The 21,164-nt window shown below is 41.7% G+C and overlaps 1 protein-coding gene across 6 annotated transcripts in view; it reads right to left on the minus strand.

The window, feature by feature from the left end:
• The window catches only part of TNRC18 (trinucleotide repeat containing 18), a 459,641-nt gene that overhangs the window by 170,834 nt on the left and 267,643 nt on the right, over nucleotides 1-21,164 (minus strand). For all 6 annotated transcript variants that reach the window (XM_073633133.1, XM_073633134.1, XM_073633132.1 and 3 more), the window contains one exon: nucleotides 15,655-15,883. In XM_073633133.1, coding sequence (XP_073489234.1) covers nucleotides 15,655-15,883 — 229 coding nt within the window. The remainder of the gene's footprint in view (nucleotides 1-15,654; nucleotides 15,884-21,164) is intronic.

The raw sequence follows: 21,164 nt of genomic DNA on the forward strand, positions 1-21,164 counted from the left end.
ACCATGATTCAAATCTTGTAATCTTTGGAATAGAGGACTTGGGAAGCAGCAATTCCAAGATAGTCTAGACAACTTCCATGAGAAAACTCAAAGGCTTTTTGGGTCTGAGACATAGTGATCCTGTTTTTTTTCTTCTGAACAGACTACTCAGATGAGGATTTTTCTGCATCCCCATCTACCAGAACATACTCTTCCTCTACCTCATCCTCCACTGTTTCTCTTCCATTAATAAAGAGGGGCAATAAGAGGGGTAACGCTTCTGTTTGTGGCCAAGATGGTCCAAGCTTGCAAGTATTCTGGAAAGCTGCTGCTGTACCCCAGAGTCCTGCTGCTGTACTCTCTTGTCACAAAAGGAACTAGAAAAATGTGCCCAGGAAGTCACATAGATACCAGATAGGTGAAGGGAATCAGAGCTGCATAGAACATACTGTCCCCAGGGGGTACATTTCATGGGGGCTGCGTCCAGGTTCCATCCTACCCGAAAAAAGGTATTTGGGACGTCTCACTCCCTACATCCCTTCTCTGCCATAAATGAGAGGATGCCTGCTACACTTATATAGGATCTCTTGATGGAAAAATCGGTCCAATTCAGACCAAGAGGGCACAGAGCTAACATACATCACTGTGCTGGTTTCCGCAAAAAATTTCCCCATAAATTTCCCAATGGCCCCCCTTCCCCACCCACAGGAATAATGGTGTGGTCTCAATGCTTGATGTGACCTGTAGTCTCACAAGAGGAGGCTGTGCTGCAACTTGTAGTCCCTCAAGAAATGTTATGCTTTGACCTATAGTCCCACAGTGTGCTGTAGTGACCTGTAGTCCCACAAGTATACTCTGACTTGAGGCACAACTCTAGGGAGTGTATAAATAGAGCATTCCCCTGTCCTTTGCTATTGCAGATGTGCAGTAAAGATGGTTGCCACCAGGGCACTCTGCCCAACTCGTGATGTTGCAGCACTACTGTGTATGTGGCCCAACATGTATCCTAGTGAATGCAGGGGGCAGAGAAATACTCTGATCCCTGCTTAGAGCCTCCCAGACCATCCGTAAGCTCCACTACAGCTATAGTTTATAGTTTATAGCACTTGGGGCAGCCCGGGAAGCTACAGTACAAGCACTAAATAGGTCAGTAAAAAATAAGAAATAAATGTAATTAAGGAGGACACCAGGGACTACCAGAGGGCACACACCAGCCCATGCTGCAGATCTCCTAGAGTCCAATCTTCATTTATCACAGTGGGTTCTGTGTCTAAGGACCTTCAAAGACTCAACTCCCCAGCAGAGGATTACTGCCCTGGACCTGTATAGGATCCTAACAGTCCGCAAGGCTTGCACAGGGCCCCATTTTGCAAAGTCCAGCGCCAACTGACAAAGTTACAAGCTGTCTCTGTGTGTACAGCAGAGGGGTTCAGATACCATTCTTCTGAGCATTAAAAAGCTGTAAGCAATGATCTGGAGGAGCCAGTCTCTTCAGGAATTTGTAAAAGTTTTTTTTTTTTTTTTTTAAACCTGTCATACTTCCAGTGGCTATAAAAAGTCTACACACCCCTGTTAAATTGTCAAGTTTCTGGGATGTAAAAAAAAAATGAGACAAACAAATCATTTCAGAACTTTACAGAACTCTACCTTTAATGTGACCTATAAACTATACATCTCAATTGAAAAATAAACTGAAATCTTTTAGTGGGGGGAGGGAGAGTAAATATAAAAACTAATAATGTGGCTGCACACCCTCTTATAGCTGGGGATGTAGCCGTGTTTAGATTTAAGCAATCCCATTCAAACTCACGTTAAATAGGATTCAGTACACACCTAGGATCATTTAAAGTGCCTCTGATTAACCCTAAATGTAGTTCAGCTGTTCTAGTAGGTTTTTCCTGACATTTTCTTAGTCGCATCCTACAGCAAAAGCCATGATCCGCAGAGACCTTCCAAAGCATCAGAGGGATCTCATTGTTAAAAGGCATCAGTCAGGAGAAGGGTACAAATGAATTTCCAAAGCATTAGATAAACAACATGGAACACAGTAAAGATACTAATCAAGTAGAGAAAATATGGCACAACAGTGACATTACCAAGAACTGGACTTCCCTCCAAAATTGATGAAAAGACAAGAAGAAAAATGATCGAGGAGGCTGCCAAGAGGCCTATAGCAACATTAAAGGAGCTGCAGGAATATCTGGCAAGGACTGGCTGTGTGGTACATGTGACAAGCTCCCATATTCTTCATATGTCTGGGCTATGGGGTAGAGTGGCAAGACGGAAGACTTTCCTTATGAAGAACATCCAAGCCCGGCTAAATTTTGCAAAAACACATTTGAAGTCTCCCAAAAAGAATGTGGGAAAATGTGTTCTGGTCTGATGAAACCAAGGCTGAACTTTTTGGCAATAATTTCAAAAAGATAGGTTTGGCGCAAAAACACCACTGCACATAACTAAAAGAACACCACATCCACAGTGAAGCATGGTGATGGCAGCATCATGCTTTTGGGTGTTTTTTTTCTTCAACTGGAAAAGAGGCCTTAGTCAAGGTAGAGGGAATTATGACCAGTTCCAAATACCAGTCAATATGGGCACAAAACCTTCAGGTTTCTGCTAGAAAGCTGAACATGAAGAGGAACTTCATCTTTCAGCATGACAATGACCCAAAGCATTCATCCAAATCAACAAAGTAATGGCTTTACCAGAAGCAGAACGTTTTTGAATGGCCCAGCCAGAGCCCAGACCTGAATCAGATTGAAAATCAGTGGGGTGATCTGATAGGGGCTGTGCACAGGAGATACCCTCGTAATCTGACAGATTTTGAGTGTTTCTGAAAAGAGGCGGCAAATATTGCCAAGTCAAGATGTGCCATGCTGATAGACTCATACCCAAAGAGACTGAGTGCTGTAATAAAATCAAAAGGTGCTTCAATAAAGTATTAGTTTAAGGGTGTGCACACCTATGCAACTTTATTTTTTTATTATTACTTCCCTCCATCTAAAAGATTTTAGTTTATTGTTTAACTGAGTTGTACAGTTTATAGGTCACATTAAAAAGGTGAAAAAAAGTTCTGAAATGATTTATCTTCGTCTCATTCTTTTACATCACAGAAACCTGACATTTTAACAGGGGTAGACTTTTTATATCCTCTGTACCTGCTCTGTGCAATAGTCTTATTAATATTCTTGGTCTTTCCCCCAAACAGCAAGTTATGGGGTCACTCATGCGTACTTGCTCCTGAGCCCTGCTCTGTGTGTCCATAAGACACACATAGCAGAGCTCGGCCATGTCCCTTGCTCCCTCGTCACTGGCTCTGATTAACAGACGCGAGAGTTAATGGCTCCCATTGCTGTATCTGAGCCAATAATGAGCGAGAGCGCCTAGAGAGCTCAGATATAGCAGAGAGAGAAGGTAAAAAAAACCTTCTGCCTTTACAACAACTTTATTTACAGTCAGATCCATTGAGAAGCAAGCTGTACTTTTATGCAGAGACTGCACAGACATAATCATTACCAAGACACTAGCAAAAAAAATGAAACCTTCACCAACGTGGCGAGGTTATGCCTAGGACAAGATGTCCTGTCTTTTTTTGCCAAATACCTGAAGGTAGCAGCATAAACCTATCAGAATGGATATGAGTATGCTCTGTGTCCTGTGATGTATGATAAAAAAATAACTTCCTTATTAAAAAGTCACATTAAAAACAATCCAGCAGTAATCACAAACCAAGTGCTCCACCCAAAACTAAGGCTCTGACAGCTAAGACATGAATCAAGCACCACACTACTGCACCTCCTGCGCTGCGAGTAGCCTCCTCTCAGCATACTTATGCCCAGAGCGCTTCCTCTATATGGACGTCATCAGGAACGGTCAGAGAACTGCAATGTCTGTGCAAATATAAATTGTTATACATCATGAGCGTTTTCTCCTTTTGCACTTCTTTGAACAGGGCGCCATCTTAATGCATGGTTTATGTACTTAGAAATGATTAGGTAGGGTTGGGATGTCCGGTCTGCACCTATCCACTTGGCTGTTCAACATCCTGTTTTTTTTCAGTCCAGACTCCTATTCTCCTACTTACTTGACCACTCAAGGATAGAGAAAATTATTTATATATATATATATATATATATATATATATATATATATATATATATATATATATATATATATATATACACACATACATACATACATATACACATACACACACACACACATCTCTGTATATTATCCATACTAGGTTCTTAGCCTTCTGTACCCCAGCTTACCCACATATGCCGCACCTGGTTTCTGGGTGCAACAACTTCCAGTGTAATTGGGGGCATTGTTTCCCCCTGGTTTTTCCTGATACAGCCTAGGGGATTTTTGATCCAACCTTTGAGTGGATGTTGCTGGGGAGACACCCGTGAAGCTGCTTTTAACCATATGGATACCTATGCACCATCAATGCATTGGAAATGTATTTTCACTAAATGAACCCCAATGAAGGAAAATTTCTGAAACGCGTTGGTTCAGTGAGATCATGCATTTTCATTAATGGTTCTTTTTTATGCATTGTTTACATTTTTGTATTTATGCTTATTGTCAATACATGTGATTATTGTACATTTTTGTTTTCGATTTATATTTTTGCTATGTAATAAAATTACCTTTTATACTATTGTGTGGTAGTGCCTTCAAAATCCCACCCTAGGGGAATCCTTGCTTGTTTCTACGTACTTAGAATTGATTATACACTGTTGGAGTGATTCTGCACAATTTATTTTTTCACTGCATGGAGTTTAGGTTGAGCGTAGAAATTTTGGCATTTGCTTAACAAATAAGCAGGTATGAGCCACAAATCAAGTTTCAGATACATTTTTGACAATGCATCATACTGAAAAAAAACAGTTATGTACAGTTGTGCTCATAAGTTTACATTACATTAGACATTGCAGAATTTATGATTGCTTGACCATTTTTCCGAGAATATGAATGATCACACAAAAAACTTTTTTCACTCATGGTTAGTTTGTTTGGCTAAAGCCATTTTTTATCACTCAACTGTGTTTACTCTTTTTAAATCATAATCACAACAGAAACTACCCCAATGACCCTGATCAAATGTGTACATACCCCGGTTCTTAATACCATGTATTGCTCCCTTTAACATGAATGACAGCTTGAAGTCTTTGTGGTATTTGTGGATGAGGCTCTTTATTTTCTCAGATGGTAAAGCTACCCATTCCTCTTGGCAAAAAAGCCTCCAGTTCCTGTAAATTCTTGTGTTGTCTTGCATGAACTGCACGTTTGAGATCTCCCCAGAGTGACTCAATTATATTGAGGTCAGAAGACGGATGGCCACTCCAGAACCTTCACTTTATTCTGCTGTAGCCAACGACAGGTCGACTTGGCCTTGTGTTTTGGATCATTGTCATGTTGGAATGTCCAAGTACGTCCCATGTGCAGCTTCCTGGCTGATGAATGCAAATATTCCTCCAGTATTTTGTGATAACATACTGCATTCATCTTGCCAACAATTTTGACCAAATTTCCTGTGCCTTTGTAGCTCACACATCCCCAAAACATCAGCGATCCACCTCCGTGTTTCACAGTAGGAATGATGTACCTTTCATCATGGGTCTTGTTGACTCCTCACCAAATAGCAAAATTTTAGTCTCATCACTCCAAATGACTTTGTGCCAGAAGGTTTGAGGCTTGTCTCTGTGCTGTTTGGCGTATTGTAAGCGGGATACTTTGTGGCATTTGTGTAATGACTTTCTTCTGGCGACCCGACCATGCAGCCCATCTTTCTTCAAGTGGCTCCTTATCGTGCATCTTGAAACAGCCACATCACATGTTTTCAGAGAGTGCTGTATTTCACCTGAAGTTATTTGTGAGTTGTGGCAGTTGTGGCTGAAAGTTTAGTTGGTCTACCTGACCGTGGTTTGGTTTCAACAGAACCCCTTATTTTCTACTTCTTGATTAAAGTTTGAACACTGCTGATTGTCATTCACAATTCCTTTGATATCTTTTTATATCCCTTTCCTGTTTTATACAGTTCAACTAACTTTTCCCGCAGATTTGACAAGTCTTTTGCTTTCCCCATGTTTCAGAATCCAGAAACATCAGTGCAGCACTGGATGAAAGATGCAAGGGTCTGTCAGGAGTCCAGAAACTCATTGACCTTTTATACATACACACTAATTACAAGCAAACAGATCACAGGTGAGGATGGTTACCTTTAATAGCCATTCAAACCCCTTTGTGTCAACTTGTGTGCATGTTATCAGGCCAAAATCACCAGGGTATGTAAACTTTTGATCAGGGCCATTTGGGTAGTTTCTGTTGCGATTATGATTTAAAAAGAGTAAACACAGTTGATTGATAAATGACAGACTTTCACTGTATTGTTCAATCAAGCACAAGAGACTCCATTTTGTTCACGCTGTTGAAATGTGTTCTATAACCTTCACCTAACAGACAGACACATCTTCTGCGAGAAGCTCTCTGTCTCTACTTCCCCCCCCTCCCCTCTCAAGGTTTTACTTTTGCAATTGTTCTGTTCGCTAGCTTGTAATAACATATTTCTATTTGTTAGTTTTTAATAACATCTCACACCACCCCTTTCTTATCTATGTATAAAATAACATGTAATAATACATTTTGGCACTGAACGGACATTTTAAACACAGTGATTGCGTCCTGTGAATCTGTTCCTGCAATTGCAGTATTAACTTCCGTTTTTAGAGTCCCAATCAGAAATAGTTCCCATAACAATAATAAATGGCTTCAGCCAAACACTAACCATGAGTGAAAGAAATTTTTTGTGTTATTCATATTCTCTGAAAAACGACCAAGAAGTCAAATTCTGCCAGGTTATGTAAACTTATGAGCAGGACTGTATAACATCCATATAAAAAGCACTTTATTTAAAACGTAAATGTATACACTGTTACATTTAAATTTTCAAGATAATTTATGGCATATTCTACACAGCACTAGATACAGAAGCATTTATAGTACATGAAAAAGGAACACAAGGGAGCATCAACTAAGTGCAATATTAAAACACACATTTATTAAAAAGTCAATGAGCAACTCAAAAAAACTGTAAAAAGAGAAAGGCAGGCATGTCTGATTTATCTGCGATCTGATAGTGGGTGCAAGTCAGATTCTCCGACTGGACTGATGCTTCTGTTCCTCACCGTGCTCAAAGACCATTGGGAATTGCAGCTGGAAATAGCAGGGCCAGCGTGGAATGAAACTGGATACCGCTGGAAGGGGCATGATAATGCATTTAAAAACTTCTGCTTCTTTATTAAACCTGTTACATACTATGGAGAGCAGGGGGCAAGGCCTCAAAGGATGATGGTACCTTGCTCAATATCAACAGCATCCTGCCTACCTTAAAGGGGACAGCGCATTTATAAAGACAATGAATACCACTACAGGGTTGATAAAAACAACAGGGATGGGGCGTGGCTTGGCGCGCAGTGAGGATGGCAGCTTAGCTGATAAGCTCCGTCAGATACACGGCCCCAGCCCGTCTTTCTGCACTTAAATCACCAGAGGATGAACAAGCAGAGCAGACATTCTCACCACACTCGCTCTTGTCGCTCTATGGCTGCAAGCACAGGGAGAAACATCTCCGATATATTCAAGAACCAGGCTGCTGTTCTGAGAGTCACAGCGGTAGGCAAGATGGCGCCAGCTCATGCGGACGAGGACCTAAGTGAAGACTCCCATTCGGCAGCAGAGGAGAACGGTAGGAGAGGCGCCCGCTCTGATCATTCCCTTACATACGAGGACATGTCAGGCTTTGCAGCTGACATTAAAGCCTTGTTTTCCGTGGCCATCAAGGACCTTAAAACTAGCCTCCTGGTCTTACAGGAAAAGATGGCCACCGCGGAGACAGCGGGGAAACAAAGAGACATTAAGATTAGCAGGCTGGATAAAGTCGCCTCCTCTCATGCACGTCATTTCATCGAAATGAACAGGCATCTGGAGGACCTAGACAACAGAGGGAGACGCAATAACATCAGAGTCCGCGGTATCCCAGTCTGTCATGGCCGATCAAATCCCCTCATTCCTGCAGAGAGTCTTCAATAGCCTTTTAGAAAAACCGGAGGACACAGACATTGAATTTGTCAGGGCACACAGAGCTCTGAGAGCTAGGGGTCCAGACATATTGCCCCCCCCAGAGACATTATTTGCTGTTTGCAAAACTTTGCTCTCAAAGAGGAGATAATGTTCAAAGCCCGCAGGAATGAACAAATAGTGTTCAATGGAGAGTGCATCAGACTGTTTCAGGATCTCTCCCAGATCACCTTGAAAAATCGCAGGGCCCTGCGACCTCTACTAGACAATTTGCGGGAGAGAGACATACGTTACACGTGGTGCTTTCCATTTGCCTTGCTGGTCACTCATGACAGCAGACAGCACATGCTCCGCACACCTGATGACCTCCCTGAGTTCTGCATTGCCCTCCAAATTGCCCCGATTGAACTACTGGAGTGGTGTCAGGCGTTCACCTTGCCACCCCAAGAACGGAGCCCACCTCACTCCCCTCTGACAACACCAGAGAAACATCACTCCAAAAAACAGAAACAACACCGTCATGATGCGAGGTTGGCGGGTACACCCCGCATCCATCCACATTCTTCCAGGAGTGTGTTGGAGGAATGAGGGTAATAGCCTTACACATGTTCAAGCTTGTTTTGTTGCCAAAGCAGGTTAATTTTCATATACTATACCAGGTGGGTGACGGACTTATCTGACCACTATAAGGCTCTGGCCGAGCTCATGCTCGCACTGAGGTACGCGGAACCTGCTGCTCTACACAGAGACCTATGCATTGCGGGACCATATTGGGTGGCCAGAACTGTTGACTCTTAATGGAGATTCATTGATCATTTACACCTCTACTTTCCTCCAGCTTTAATTATATTTTGCCTGGTACCTTCACGGACTCTGCCTCTAAGTACCTTAAACTGACACGGTGATTGCATTATCAGGTGTTAGCAGTTTGTGGACTTCCGCAGAATCCAGGCAGGTTTGAACGATCACCCTGAATGGCTACAGGCCGCCCCAACCTAGGCCTCCTATAGGAGATGACTATCTGATGGGCCGTATATCACTGTTCCTAATTTTACAATAGGTCATATGTCCCCTGTCCTGGTATGGCTAGTTAGGCAACACATAGTTTATATGGTGTTTACGGCATGTTCCAACATATGTTTATGAACGATAGCTTCGGTGCAGGGCCAACTGGGACGAGAGGGGTGGATTCACGTCTCTCCTCAGCCTGGCCCTGGGGCAGTTACAGTTGTGGTTATAGTTATAATTGTAATTATATATATGCTCGACATTGCATTACCATTATCAGTAGTAGATGTTTGTCCATTGCTAATCAATCTACATTATTGGTGCAGATTAGACAATTTTACACGTAGTATAAGATTTAGTTGGGCCGTGGTCTGCCCATTTCCATATCACTTGCATGCGATTTTCTTTTTGTATCCTATGTGTGTATATTTACACGTGTGTATACTTAGTAAGGTAGTTGCTATTTTTTGTTTTTACTCATCAGGCGTCTCCCCCGACCCCGCAATAGTGTCTACGGTAGGGCACCTCTGAGCCGTGCACATTAAATTTGACTCTCTGGGACGTGTTACTCGTCTTCAAAGGGAGTGCCTTTTTCTCTCCATTCCTACTTTTTCTTATTTCCTATCTACACTCTCCTAGACTCAATCTTATCTTTACTTAGTTGTATAAAGTGATCAGTATTTCAAGCTGTCATTGCATTTAACCGGTATTATCAAAGCTGTATTTGCAGGCACATATTACCATCTCTCTCTGGGCTCTCACCATGGCCTACTCTGACCTAGGACGCAATCCCGCAGTTATCTCTCATAATGTTAGGGGTTTGAATATCCCGGAGAAGCGAGCCACTCTTCTCAGAGAATTGAAAAAAGGTAGGCCCAGCTTTGTTTTTTTCCAAGAAACGCATTTTAAGACAAATCATATACCAAGGCTCACCGACCATTACTTCACTGAGGCACATCATGCTACCAATGACATCTCCAAATCAAAAGGGAGTCTCAATCTTGGTTAGTAAAGATGCTAAGTTTGAACTAACTGACAAACTAGTTGACCGAGGGAGCGGATTTATCTTTCTAAAAGGGGAGTGCCATGGGGCTACCCTCACATTGGCCAAGGTCTATTTTCCTAATACTGCACAACTTACATTTTGTCAAAAAATGATCACAGAGCTAGCAAGCTTTAGTACAGGCCGTCTGATCCTGGGTGGGGACTTCAACATCCCTCTTAGCCCATTTGAAGATACCTCCTCTGGGAAGACACATATTACCTACAGAATTCTTAAAAAAAACAAACATCTCCTACTACTACTTTTTACTCGATTCCACATGATCGCCATGCGAGAATAGACCATTTATCTCACAGAGGGACCTCCAAACACTATCCGGGACAAACATAGGGCTACAGATTATCTCAGATCACGCCCCAATCTCTATTGCCCTGAACCTTTCAGAACCCCCAGCCAAATCCAATATCTGGGGATTGAATTCCTCCCTACTAACAGATCCGATTTTGTTACCTAAACTGACCTCCTCATTGACTGACTTTTTCAAACATAACGTTACCCCTGATGTAGACCCTTAAAGGGGTTGTAAAGTTAATTTTTTTTTTTTTTTAAAAATAACAAACATGTTATACTTACCTTCACTGTGCAGCTCGTTCTGCACAGAGTGGCCCCGAACCTGGTCTTCTGGGGTCCCTCGGCGGCTGTTTCAGCTCCTCCCCGCAAGCATTTACCACCTTAATGCGAGCTCCCTCGCACGGTGGTGAGTGCTTGCGGGCGCGCTCCCGTGATACAGCCGGCGCTGCTTTCAATCCATCCACTGCAGCCAATCAGCGACCAGGCTGAGCTGCAATGAAGATGACGAGGACGAGCAGCGAAGATTCGAGGCGTCAGGTAAGTAAAACGGGGGGCCTGGGGGCGGCGGTACTGTCAAAAGTTTTTTCACCTTAATGCATAGAATGCATTAAGGTGAAAAAATTTTTACCTTTACAACCCCTTTAATGGTTTGGAAGGCGCACAAGTGTTATATTAGAGGGGAACCGATCCAAATGGGAACGTATAGAAAAAAAGAAAACGACAAAGAAATTATTAAATTGACAAATAATATTCGTGAACTAGAGTCCCTACGTAAACAATCCCTCACAACCCGATCAGCGGCGTTACTTTTGGAGTCCTGGAAAACCCTTAAACAGATTCTAGAAACCAAGTCCAAGAGTTTTCTTTTCTTTAAAAAGAAGATATATTAAGAACATGGTGACAAAACTGGCAAGATACTAGCCAGGGCATTAAGGGGTCAGGCAGCCCAATACACTATTTTGGGCATTCAAAACAAAGGGGGTAAAATTGATAGAGCCACAGGCAAAATTGCACAACACTTTCATGAGTACTACACTGTTCTATATAAACTCCCGTTACAGCACAAACCGGCAGACATTTTAAAAGACAGGTCACTGACCATCGAAGATTATCTGAAGGACTCCAATCTCCCCTCCCTTGCTGACGATGACATCTCCCAGCTAGAAAGTCCCATAGATGTCTCAGAAATCCAAATGGCTATTAAGGATTTGAAGTCTGGTAAGAGTCCTGGCCCAGATGGCTTTAGTGCCATCTATTACAAGACATTCGTTGACTTACTATCTATTCCCCTTCAGGATGCGCTGAACTCTTTGTCTAAACAGAGACCAATGCCGACCGACTTCTTGTCAGCATCACAGTGGTACCCAAGTCCAGCAAGGATCCAGTACATTGCGCTAGTCATAGGCCGATCTCTCTACTGAATTTGGATGTCAAACTTATGGCTAAGATCATTGCCAATAGGTTGAAACCATTACTGCATGCTTTGATTGGCCCAGACCAGGCAGGTTTTGTACCGGAAAGAGAGACTAAGAAAAATGTCACAAAATCCTTGGACCTGATCTATGCTGCACACCAGCGAAAGATCTAGGGCTTTCTCTTGTCGACTGACGTGGGATTACATGTTGGAGACTTGCAAGCATGTGGGCCTGGGTCCACGCATGCTGACTTGGATTTCAGCACTATACCAAAACCCCTCAGCTAAGCTTAAAATAAATGGTACGCTGTCAGATAGTGTCAACATAAAAAATGGGAAGAGACAGGGCTGCCCACTGTCCCCCTTACTCTTCATTATATCGCTCAAACCGTTCATCCTGCGCACACTTTCAAATAATTCTGTTAGGGGATTCCAGATGACCGAGAGGGAATTCAAGGTCGCGGCATATGTGGATGATCTCTTATTTTTTTTGACTGACCCGCATATTTCCATTCCGTCTCACAGGAAAGAGAGTTTTCCCTCTATGGATACATCTCCAATCTCAAAATAAATTTTTCAAAGTCTGAAGCGATGAACGTCACGTTGCCCAATGACAAACTGAATATAGCACAGAGCAATAGCCCCTTTTCTTGGGTAAAACCAGGCATTAAATACCTCGGGATCTGGTTGACCCCTAGACTCTCATCGATCTTTGACCGCAACTTTCCTCCTCCTTAAATCTATCGAGAAAAACCTACAGGACTGGCACACTTCGTACTTTTCATGGTTTGGCAGGGCGGCAATATGCAAGATGACTGTTCTGCCAAAAATTCTATATCTACTCCGTACTTTGCCCATCAAAATACCTCAAAGCTTTTTTAAAACTCTCCATGCACTGCAGATGAAATTCATTTGGGCTCATAAACCACCTCGTATAAAAGCCTCCCTTCTCACTAGACCTAAGGCAATGGGGGGTATGGGTATAACTAATTTTAAAGAATACTATTATGCCACACACATTGCCCGTATTATTGATTGGCATTGTCACCCAAAGCTCAAAGACTGGGTTACCATAGAAAACACAGAACACAGGAGACTGGAAAGCTTCACTGTAAAGGTGGTGGTTCATTCTTCAAATCTGAAACCTTGTACAATGTCTATGGTACTTTTTTGTGGTTCTGTTGTAGTTCCTACCACCTATTGACCTAGCTGACATTGTTTTATTATTCTGATTATAAGCTTCTTTATATCACGTTTCATTCCACATGTATGCTATTGGACTTTTTATTTTTCCATGTCTGTATGTAATCTTATCCTTTAATAAACTTTAATGTAAAAAAACAAAAAAAAAAAACAAAAAAAAAAAAACAAAACAACAGGGATAACACTAAAACACTAAAGCTAAAAACTGAACAATGCCATATTGCACACCTCAAATAAAAAAAAAAAATGTAAAAAAAATGTCAACCTGTATGATGGAATGTAACAGTGATTATAGACAATCATGTATGTAAAATAGAACCATGAATAAGTAAATGAATATGGAAAATACAGAAAAAATTAAACCACGAAAACTAAAATAGTATATAAGCATAGAATCTGAAGGTAAGCATCAGACGCAAGTGTACCATCAAAGCAAACAGCATAACAACTAGAGGCATAAAAAATGAAAGCATTACAACTAGAACAACCATATCACTGCAATGTGTCACAGTGATTTGAATGCAATTGTAGAGAATCATACCACTAGTTGGTGCTTGGGGACCAACCTAAATAACCTTGTTAATGAGACTGTGTGTGCCGTGTGTTAAAGAGGGATAAATACATCACATACTGTGGGTAACGGGCCACTTGCATGACCACTAGCCACAGTGAGTTGTAAATAAGAATATATATATATGTGTGTTCCCACGCTCTCACAACCATGTGTCATGCGTAGGCATGGATGTCATGCTTTTCTGTCACACATGTGCAACAGTGTGCAATGCGCTACAGCAGCTATATAAATTTATGTGACTTCTCACTACTAATACATAGCGTCCAACCACAATAAGCTAATATGGCTAGGGTCATGTGAGCGGCCTGTTACCCATTACAGTCATGCATGACCTCGCTCATAACACACAGCACACACCATCGCTCATGAACCAAGCTTATTTAAGTTGGTCCCTAAGCACAAACTAGTGGTTTGATTCTATACAATTGCATTAAAATCACTGATTCATTACACGTAGTAATGTGTAGTGAAGTGGTTGTTTTAGCTGTGATGCTTTCATTTTCGATGCCTCTAGTTATTATGCGGTTTATATTTTGATGGTAAACCTGTGTCTTATGCTTACCTTCAGATTCTATGCCTATATACTATTTTAGTTTTTATGGTTTCATTTTCTCTGTATTTTCCATATTCTCTAGTAAAAGATGAAAGATTTATACAATCTGAAGAGAAAGCAGATTATTTCTTCATATTCATTTGTGGTTACATTCCACCATATAAATTAAACATTTTTTTTTAATTTGGGGTTTGAGGTGTGCAATATGGCATTGTCCAGTTTTTAGCTATAGCGTTATCCCCTGTTTTTCTAAACATAGTATTGGTATTTGATTCATTGTCTTTATAGGTTTGCTCTCCCCTTTAAGGTAGGTGGGCTAATGTTGATATTGAAATTGAGCTGTACCATAGTCCTTTGGGACCCCGCCCCCTGCTCATTCCTATATTGGGGTGCTCTCCACAGTGTGTAACAAATTTGATTAAAAAAAAGCGTAAACTATGAAATGCATAACCATGCCCCTTCCTGCAGCTCCTTGATGACGTCACTCCCAGTTTGTGCCATGCTGGCCCTGTTACATCCAGTCACGATCCCTCATGGTCTTTGAGCATGGTGAGGAGCAGAAACATCAGTCCAGCTGGAGAACTGAACTTGTGCCCATCATCAGACCACAGATAAATCAGACAAGCCTGTCTTACTCTTTTTACATATGAGTTGCCCACTGACTTTTTAATAAATGTGTGTTTAAATACAGCACTTAGTTGGCTCCCCTTTGTGTTCCATTTCCGGACTGACATAGTTTGCTTCAATCAACGGGGCTGCTGCCACTTTTTGTTATGAAAGCCATGGACTATTATGGACTTCAATGCACATGAACTTTTTAACTTTGTGTACTGGGGTAGTACACACCTCCTCTACCACCATTTACAATAGTGTCATTATAATAGTATAATTATTAGAGTAATAATTGGGCAGCTAATATTCTATTCATATTAACATAATTTATGTCTGTGGAAAGGATATCTTTATTTATAACAATTATAACAATTTCTAACACCTGAAGGCTTATTTGGGTTTCCTGGATTAATTTAGGCACTTCCTTTTAACACAACAAGCCTTATACAGCTATGTCTGCTAACCTTGTTCAAAAATACTGGGCAAGACTTCCTATGATGGTCAACACTTGCCATAATGACTGTGCAGGATAATGCCATGTTAAAATTTAGCTGAGGTATCCAAGTCCATCTATGCGTTTTACTCTTTATTCACCAGTTACAGTCTATTTCTTAGTTAGTCAGTGTTCTCACAGTCTGTGCTGCTCTTTTAAAACCTATGCCAATTAGCATCTACAACCCTAAAGTTTTGAGAAGACACTCGAAACATCGATGCACATGTTATTGGTTGGTTTAATTATAAAACCAAAATATATTGATGCAGTTGCCTTTTCACAAAGAGCCAACAGGTGAGGTGATCCAACTTACTCATAGGCACCCTAAACAATAGTTCTGAGTGATGTTCTCTACACTATGTAGAGGAATTAAAAATACCTTCTTTTGAATTAGTCCTCGAAAGTTGAAAACTGCACATTTGCTTGAAGTCTGAGGATGAAATATTCTTTAGGTTTCTTACATCTCTCGGTTTCCTTCCATTATGATCTGTAAACTTAAAGCAGGATTTTTCTCTGTTTGGTTTTGTTAGTGAGAGAGCTGAGTCCAACGTGTTAATAAGATGGTCCTGGATGCTAGATTTCCTTTTCTTTTTAAAAATGCTTTGAGCCTGGCATGAGAAAAAATAGAGACCGTGCTAAATGTAAAATACATAAATGTTTGAATAGTATTCTACCCATTTGAAAAATTAATGTATGGTGGGGGTTTTATACTGAATCACCATCAAATAGCAATTCCTCACTGTCTCTTCTATACAGAAATAAAAGCTGCATATTTATCACTTATATACCTGCAAACACTCCCTCTTTCAGCATAACTAGTGGCCTAACAACAGCAGGTGGGTGCTGTTCAACCTAGGTGTCAGCAGTAAGGAGGCTGTGGTAAATGCAGGCTTTTTGGATGGATTGATCTACTGCTTGATGGTGCCTGCTAATTGGGAAAGCAGGGAAACCTTGTCTCTATTAAGTGATAAAATTACACCATTGATCTATTAAGCTGAGCTCCCAGTGACCACTAACGTAAGGTGACACTTCTCCAATTACACCAATGTAAAAGACTATACATTTTTCACTCTTTTAGGTTTCTTCTCTCCCATCTTTATTATTCATTATATATTAAATATAATATATGTCATGCCCTGGGTAAATATGCTGGGTATGCCAAGAGGTGTTATGAACAACTACGGCTATGTATTACGTTGGAAAACTAGTTATGGCTGGTACTGCATTAGTCACTAGATGGATCGCAGAGAAAATATGGAAAGGTTTCTAGACACTGAGTACCTTTAATTAGCTTACTTCATCAGGCTAATGAAGGGACCTAGTAGCTTAACATTTTGCAGTGTTGGGGAGGGGCTCTGGGGCGGCAGCTGTGTTTTTGATATGGCTATTTTGGATTGTTTTTCTCTCATCTGCCAACTTGCCATATCTAGGCCTTGGTTTTCTGATCCTTGCTACTGGGAATGATGTGATGACTTTTTGTAATGTCCTTGTGCTTGTCTCTTGATGTCCTTGAACACACACTTTATTGTTATGCCTTCAATCAATGATCCATAGTCCTATGTTTGCAAAGTTTCTGTTGCAATCATTTTTATTGAATGCAAAAAACAGAAATGTTTACAATGTTTTCTCTATATGATTTCCTCTACTGTTAGCTATCAAAAGCATTATGTTCATTTACATTTTATGTTTTAACCCCAAAAAGCACAACTGGATCTAAAGAAATGATCAACACCTATCAATGAGACCAACAATCAAAGCAATAAACATCTTTAAGAACATGAAAAATACACATGCATGCTTTACAAACACCTTGAAAAATTATGTCAGTTTCTCAGCTAAAACACGTTGGAAATAACTGTAACCATAAAGTATATTATAATGCAAAAATCAATGGTTTCTTCTTTTATTTGTTTTATGCACAACTTACACCAGTCTAAGCCCATCACAAAAGTAAACTGCAGATTAATAAATGAAAGTAACAATGAAAGTGTTATGTAAAACGTGAGCTTTATAAAATATTCTGTTAAGTCAAAATTTGAGCAAGTCTGTATTTTTCTCACCAATTTCCTCAAAGAAACCCTGTTTTTGTGCCGCATTAACCCCCTTTGCAAGATAACTCTTAGTGAAGTGTAAATTGTTGCCATCTCCAGTACTTTCAACCACCACTATCTGCAAGTCTAACTTCATTGCTTCAAGCTTGTCATATTCAACTTACTGGATTTTCTGATGGCTCCCTCTTTCAGCACTTACTGTACACTGGCCCTTTCCTTTTTTCTTAGAGAAAGTCAGCCACTGCAAAAAAGAGAGACACTGCAAAAGAAGAGGGGTGAGAAGCAAGCGCTGAAATAAGGAAACAAGCATACAGAAGGGAGAGAAACTGAACTATACAGATAAATCCAAAAAAGGGAAATCAGGAAGCACAGACTGGTGGGTGAAAGCTTTGAGGTGAACAATTATAGCCAGTGCAGCAGTTATCTAATCTGGTAGGTACATGCTCTACACAATGACTGAACAGTAGAGGAAATTGTAGCGTAGACAAAATAATGCAGAAATCACACCAGAAGTAGGGCAAACTTAAGTAAAACGATAATGGCTTTGGGACAAAGTGTTTTTAGTTTACACATTTTTTTTTTTTGAAAGCTGTGAAACCTATTCGGAACACAAGGAAACTACAGGAGAAAAACACTGGTGGGGGGGAATAACATAAGCGAGTAGCATACACCACTGACAAAGGGAGAAAAAAAACCAATAGTAAAGAAATAGGAGCTATGAGCACAAGGTCACCGAAACAATAAAAAAAAAAAAAAAAAAAAAAAGGCGCAAAAGCTAAAAAGGCTATGAAAGATGGTCACTCCATATAAAAACAGTGCCATATCAAAGACAGCTAAAAGAAGGGAGGACTAATTCTAAAACCTTGACATTTTCTGACTAATGTGACAGGTTACCGTAATTGCTTACTTAATTTCTGGCTGGTCTAGTCAGTTTGAAGGTTTTTCTGATTGAATATCCTGAATGTGTTTAGCGGATTATCACATCTATTGATATTTTTGTTTGTTTGACTATAGCACTTAATTTTATTTACTTTCAATTTATAGTCAACAGTTTGCAGTGACTCTGGACAATTACAAAGCACTCCAAGGATTGCTCTACCTCTCTGTTACTGTGACCTGTGGAATGTCAGTTTCAAACAGTAGAAATTCTGTTTGCCATACAGTTCAAACAGACAAAAGCTCTGGAGTTAGACTATGATTTTGTTGCAATTTATTGATTAAAAAACAAATTTTATTTATTAACATCCTAGATTTTAACCACTAGGCGTCCGCGCTATAGCCGAAAGACGGCTACAGCGCGGACTTCAATTGCCGGGAGGGCGTCCCTGGACGTCCTCCTGTTTACTTCCGCATTGCGCGCTCCCGCGGGCGCGCATCACGGAAGTTTTGTGCTGGCCGTGTCCCTCGGACACAGCCAGTCACAGATCACCGTAAACGGCCAATGACAGCGGCCGTTTACAGTGCGATCGGCGGTGCCAATGAGAGAGGATCTCATATGTAAACATATGAGATCATCTCTCATCGCCGGCTCTCCCTCCTCACACAGAGACAGCGTGTGAGGAGGGAGAGCGGAACCGCTGCGGCGGTGAGTGTAAAAGAAAAAAAAAAAAGGAAAAAAAGGTGTCCCGCTGTTAACGGTCCCTGCCATCTGCCCTGCTATCTGCCCCTGCCATCTGCCCTGCCATCTGCCCCTGCCATCTGCCCCTGCCATTTGCCCCTGCCATCTGCCCCTGCCATCTGCCCCTGCCATCTGCCCCTGCCATCTGCCCCTGCCATCTGCCCCTGCCATCTGCCCTGCCATCTGCCCTGCCATCTGCCCTGCCATCTGCCCCTGCCATCTGCCCTGCCATCTGCCCCTGCCATCTGCCCCTGCCATCTGCCCTGCCATCTGCCCCTGCCATCTGCCCCTGCCCCTGCCATCTGCCCCTGCCATCTGCCCTGCTATCTGCCCCTGCCATCTGCCCTGCTATCTGCCCCTGCCATCTGCCCCTGCCATCTGCCCCTGCCATCTGCCCCTGCCATCTGCCCCTGCCATCTGCCCTGCTATCTGCCCCTGCCATCTGCCCTGCTATCTGCCCCTGCCATCTGCCCTGCTATCTGCCCCTGCCATCTGCCCCTGCCATCTGTCCCTGCCATCTGCCCTGCCATCTGCCCCTGCCATCTGCCCCTGCCATCTGCCCTGCCATCTGCCCCTGCCATCTGCCCTGCCATCTGCCCCTGCCATCTGTCCCTGCCATCTGCCCTGCCCTGCCATCTGCCCTGCCATCTGTCCCCAGTGCCATCTGTCCCCACTGCCACGTATAAGTGCCATCTGTCATCAGTGCCACATAGTGCATCTGTCATCAGTGCCATCTGTCAGTGTCACGTGCCATCTGTCATCAGTGTCACGTGTCATCAGTGCCACGTATCAGTGCCACCTGTCATCAGTGTCATCAGTGCCACGTATCAGTGCCATCTGTCATCAGTGCCACGTATTAGTGCCATCTGTCATCAGGGCCACGTATTAGTGCCATCTTTCATCAGTGCCACGTGTCATCGGTGCCACATATCAGTGCCATTTGTCATCAGCGCCACATGTCATCAGTGCCACGTATTAGTGCCATCTGTCAGTGCCACGTATTAGTGCCATCTGTCAGTGCCACGTATTAGTGCCATCTGTCATCAGTGCCATGTATTAGTGCCATCTGTCATTAGTGCCATCTGTCATCAGTGCCACATCAGTGTCAGTGCCAGGTATCAGTGCCATCTGTCATCAGTGCCACGTATCAGTGCCATTTGTCATCAGTGCCACGTCAGTGTCACATGTCATTGTCCTGGTTCTCCAGGGCCTTCAAAAGTGTAAGAGGTAGTCAACAAATTAGATGTGTAATTTATGCTCCAAGAACACCTGATGGTGCTCCCTGCATGTTGGGCCTCTCTATGTGGCCAGGCTGTGAAAAAGTCCCACACATGTGGTATCGTAATACTCAGGAGGAGTAGCAGAATGTATTTTGGGGCGTCATTTGTGGTATATACATGGCATGTGAGAGAAATAACCATTACAATGACAATTTTGTGGGGGTAAAAAAAAAAAAAAAAAAAAAATCTTCATTTTGCAAAGAATTGTGGGAAAAAATGACAACATCAAAAACCTCAACATGCATCTTACTAAATACCTTGGATTGTCTACTTTCAAAAAAGGGGTCATTTGGGGGGTATTTGTACTTTCCTGGCTTGTTCGGGTCGCAAGAAATGAGATAGGCCGTCAGTACATCAGGTGTGATCAATTTTTTATGATTTGCACCATAACTTGTAGACTCTCTAACTTTCACAAAGACCAAATAATATCCACTAATTTGGGTTATTTTTACCAAAGATATGTAGCAGTATAAATTGTGGCCAAAATTTATGAAGCAAAATTACTAATTTGCAAAATTTTATCACAGAAACTAAGAAAAATGCGTTTTTTTTCAAAATTTGCGGTCTTTTTTCATTTATAGCGCAAAAAATAAAAAACCCAGAGGTGATCAAATACCACCAAAAGAAAGCTCTATTTATATGAAAAAAAGGACAAAAAATTCATTTGGGTACAGTATTACATGACTGAGTAATTGTCATTCAAAGTGTGAGAGCGCTGAAAGCTGAAAATTGGTCTGGTCACGAGGGGGGTTTAAGTGCCCAGTTGTCAAGTGGTTAACCAATAAAGTGCAGTGAAGATTGTAGTTGAACGCCAGCGCTTTTGTCTACTCTGGAGAGAGTATACTGTAGAGCTGTTCAGGTAAGTTACACAAGTAAAAGTTAGGCTTCATTCACCTGGCCATAAAAAATGCAAACATAAGTCTTTTTAAATTCTGGATCT

Source organism: Aquarana catesbeiana, linkage group LG06 (assembly GCF_042186555.1).
Source record: "Aquarana catesbeiana isolate 2022-GZ linkage group LG06, ASM4218655v1, whole genome shotgun sequence".
In the NCBI taxonomy this organism is placed as follows: Eukaryota; Metazoa; Chordata; class Amphibia; order Anura; family Ranidae; genus Aquarana; species Aquarana catesbeiana.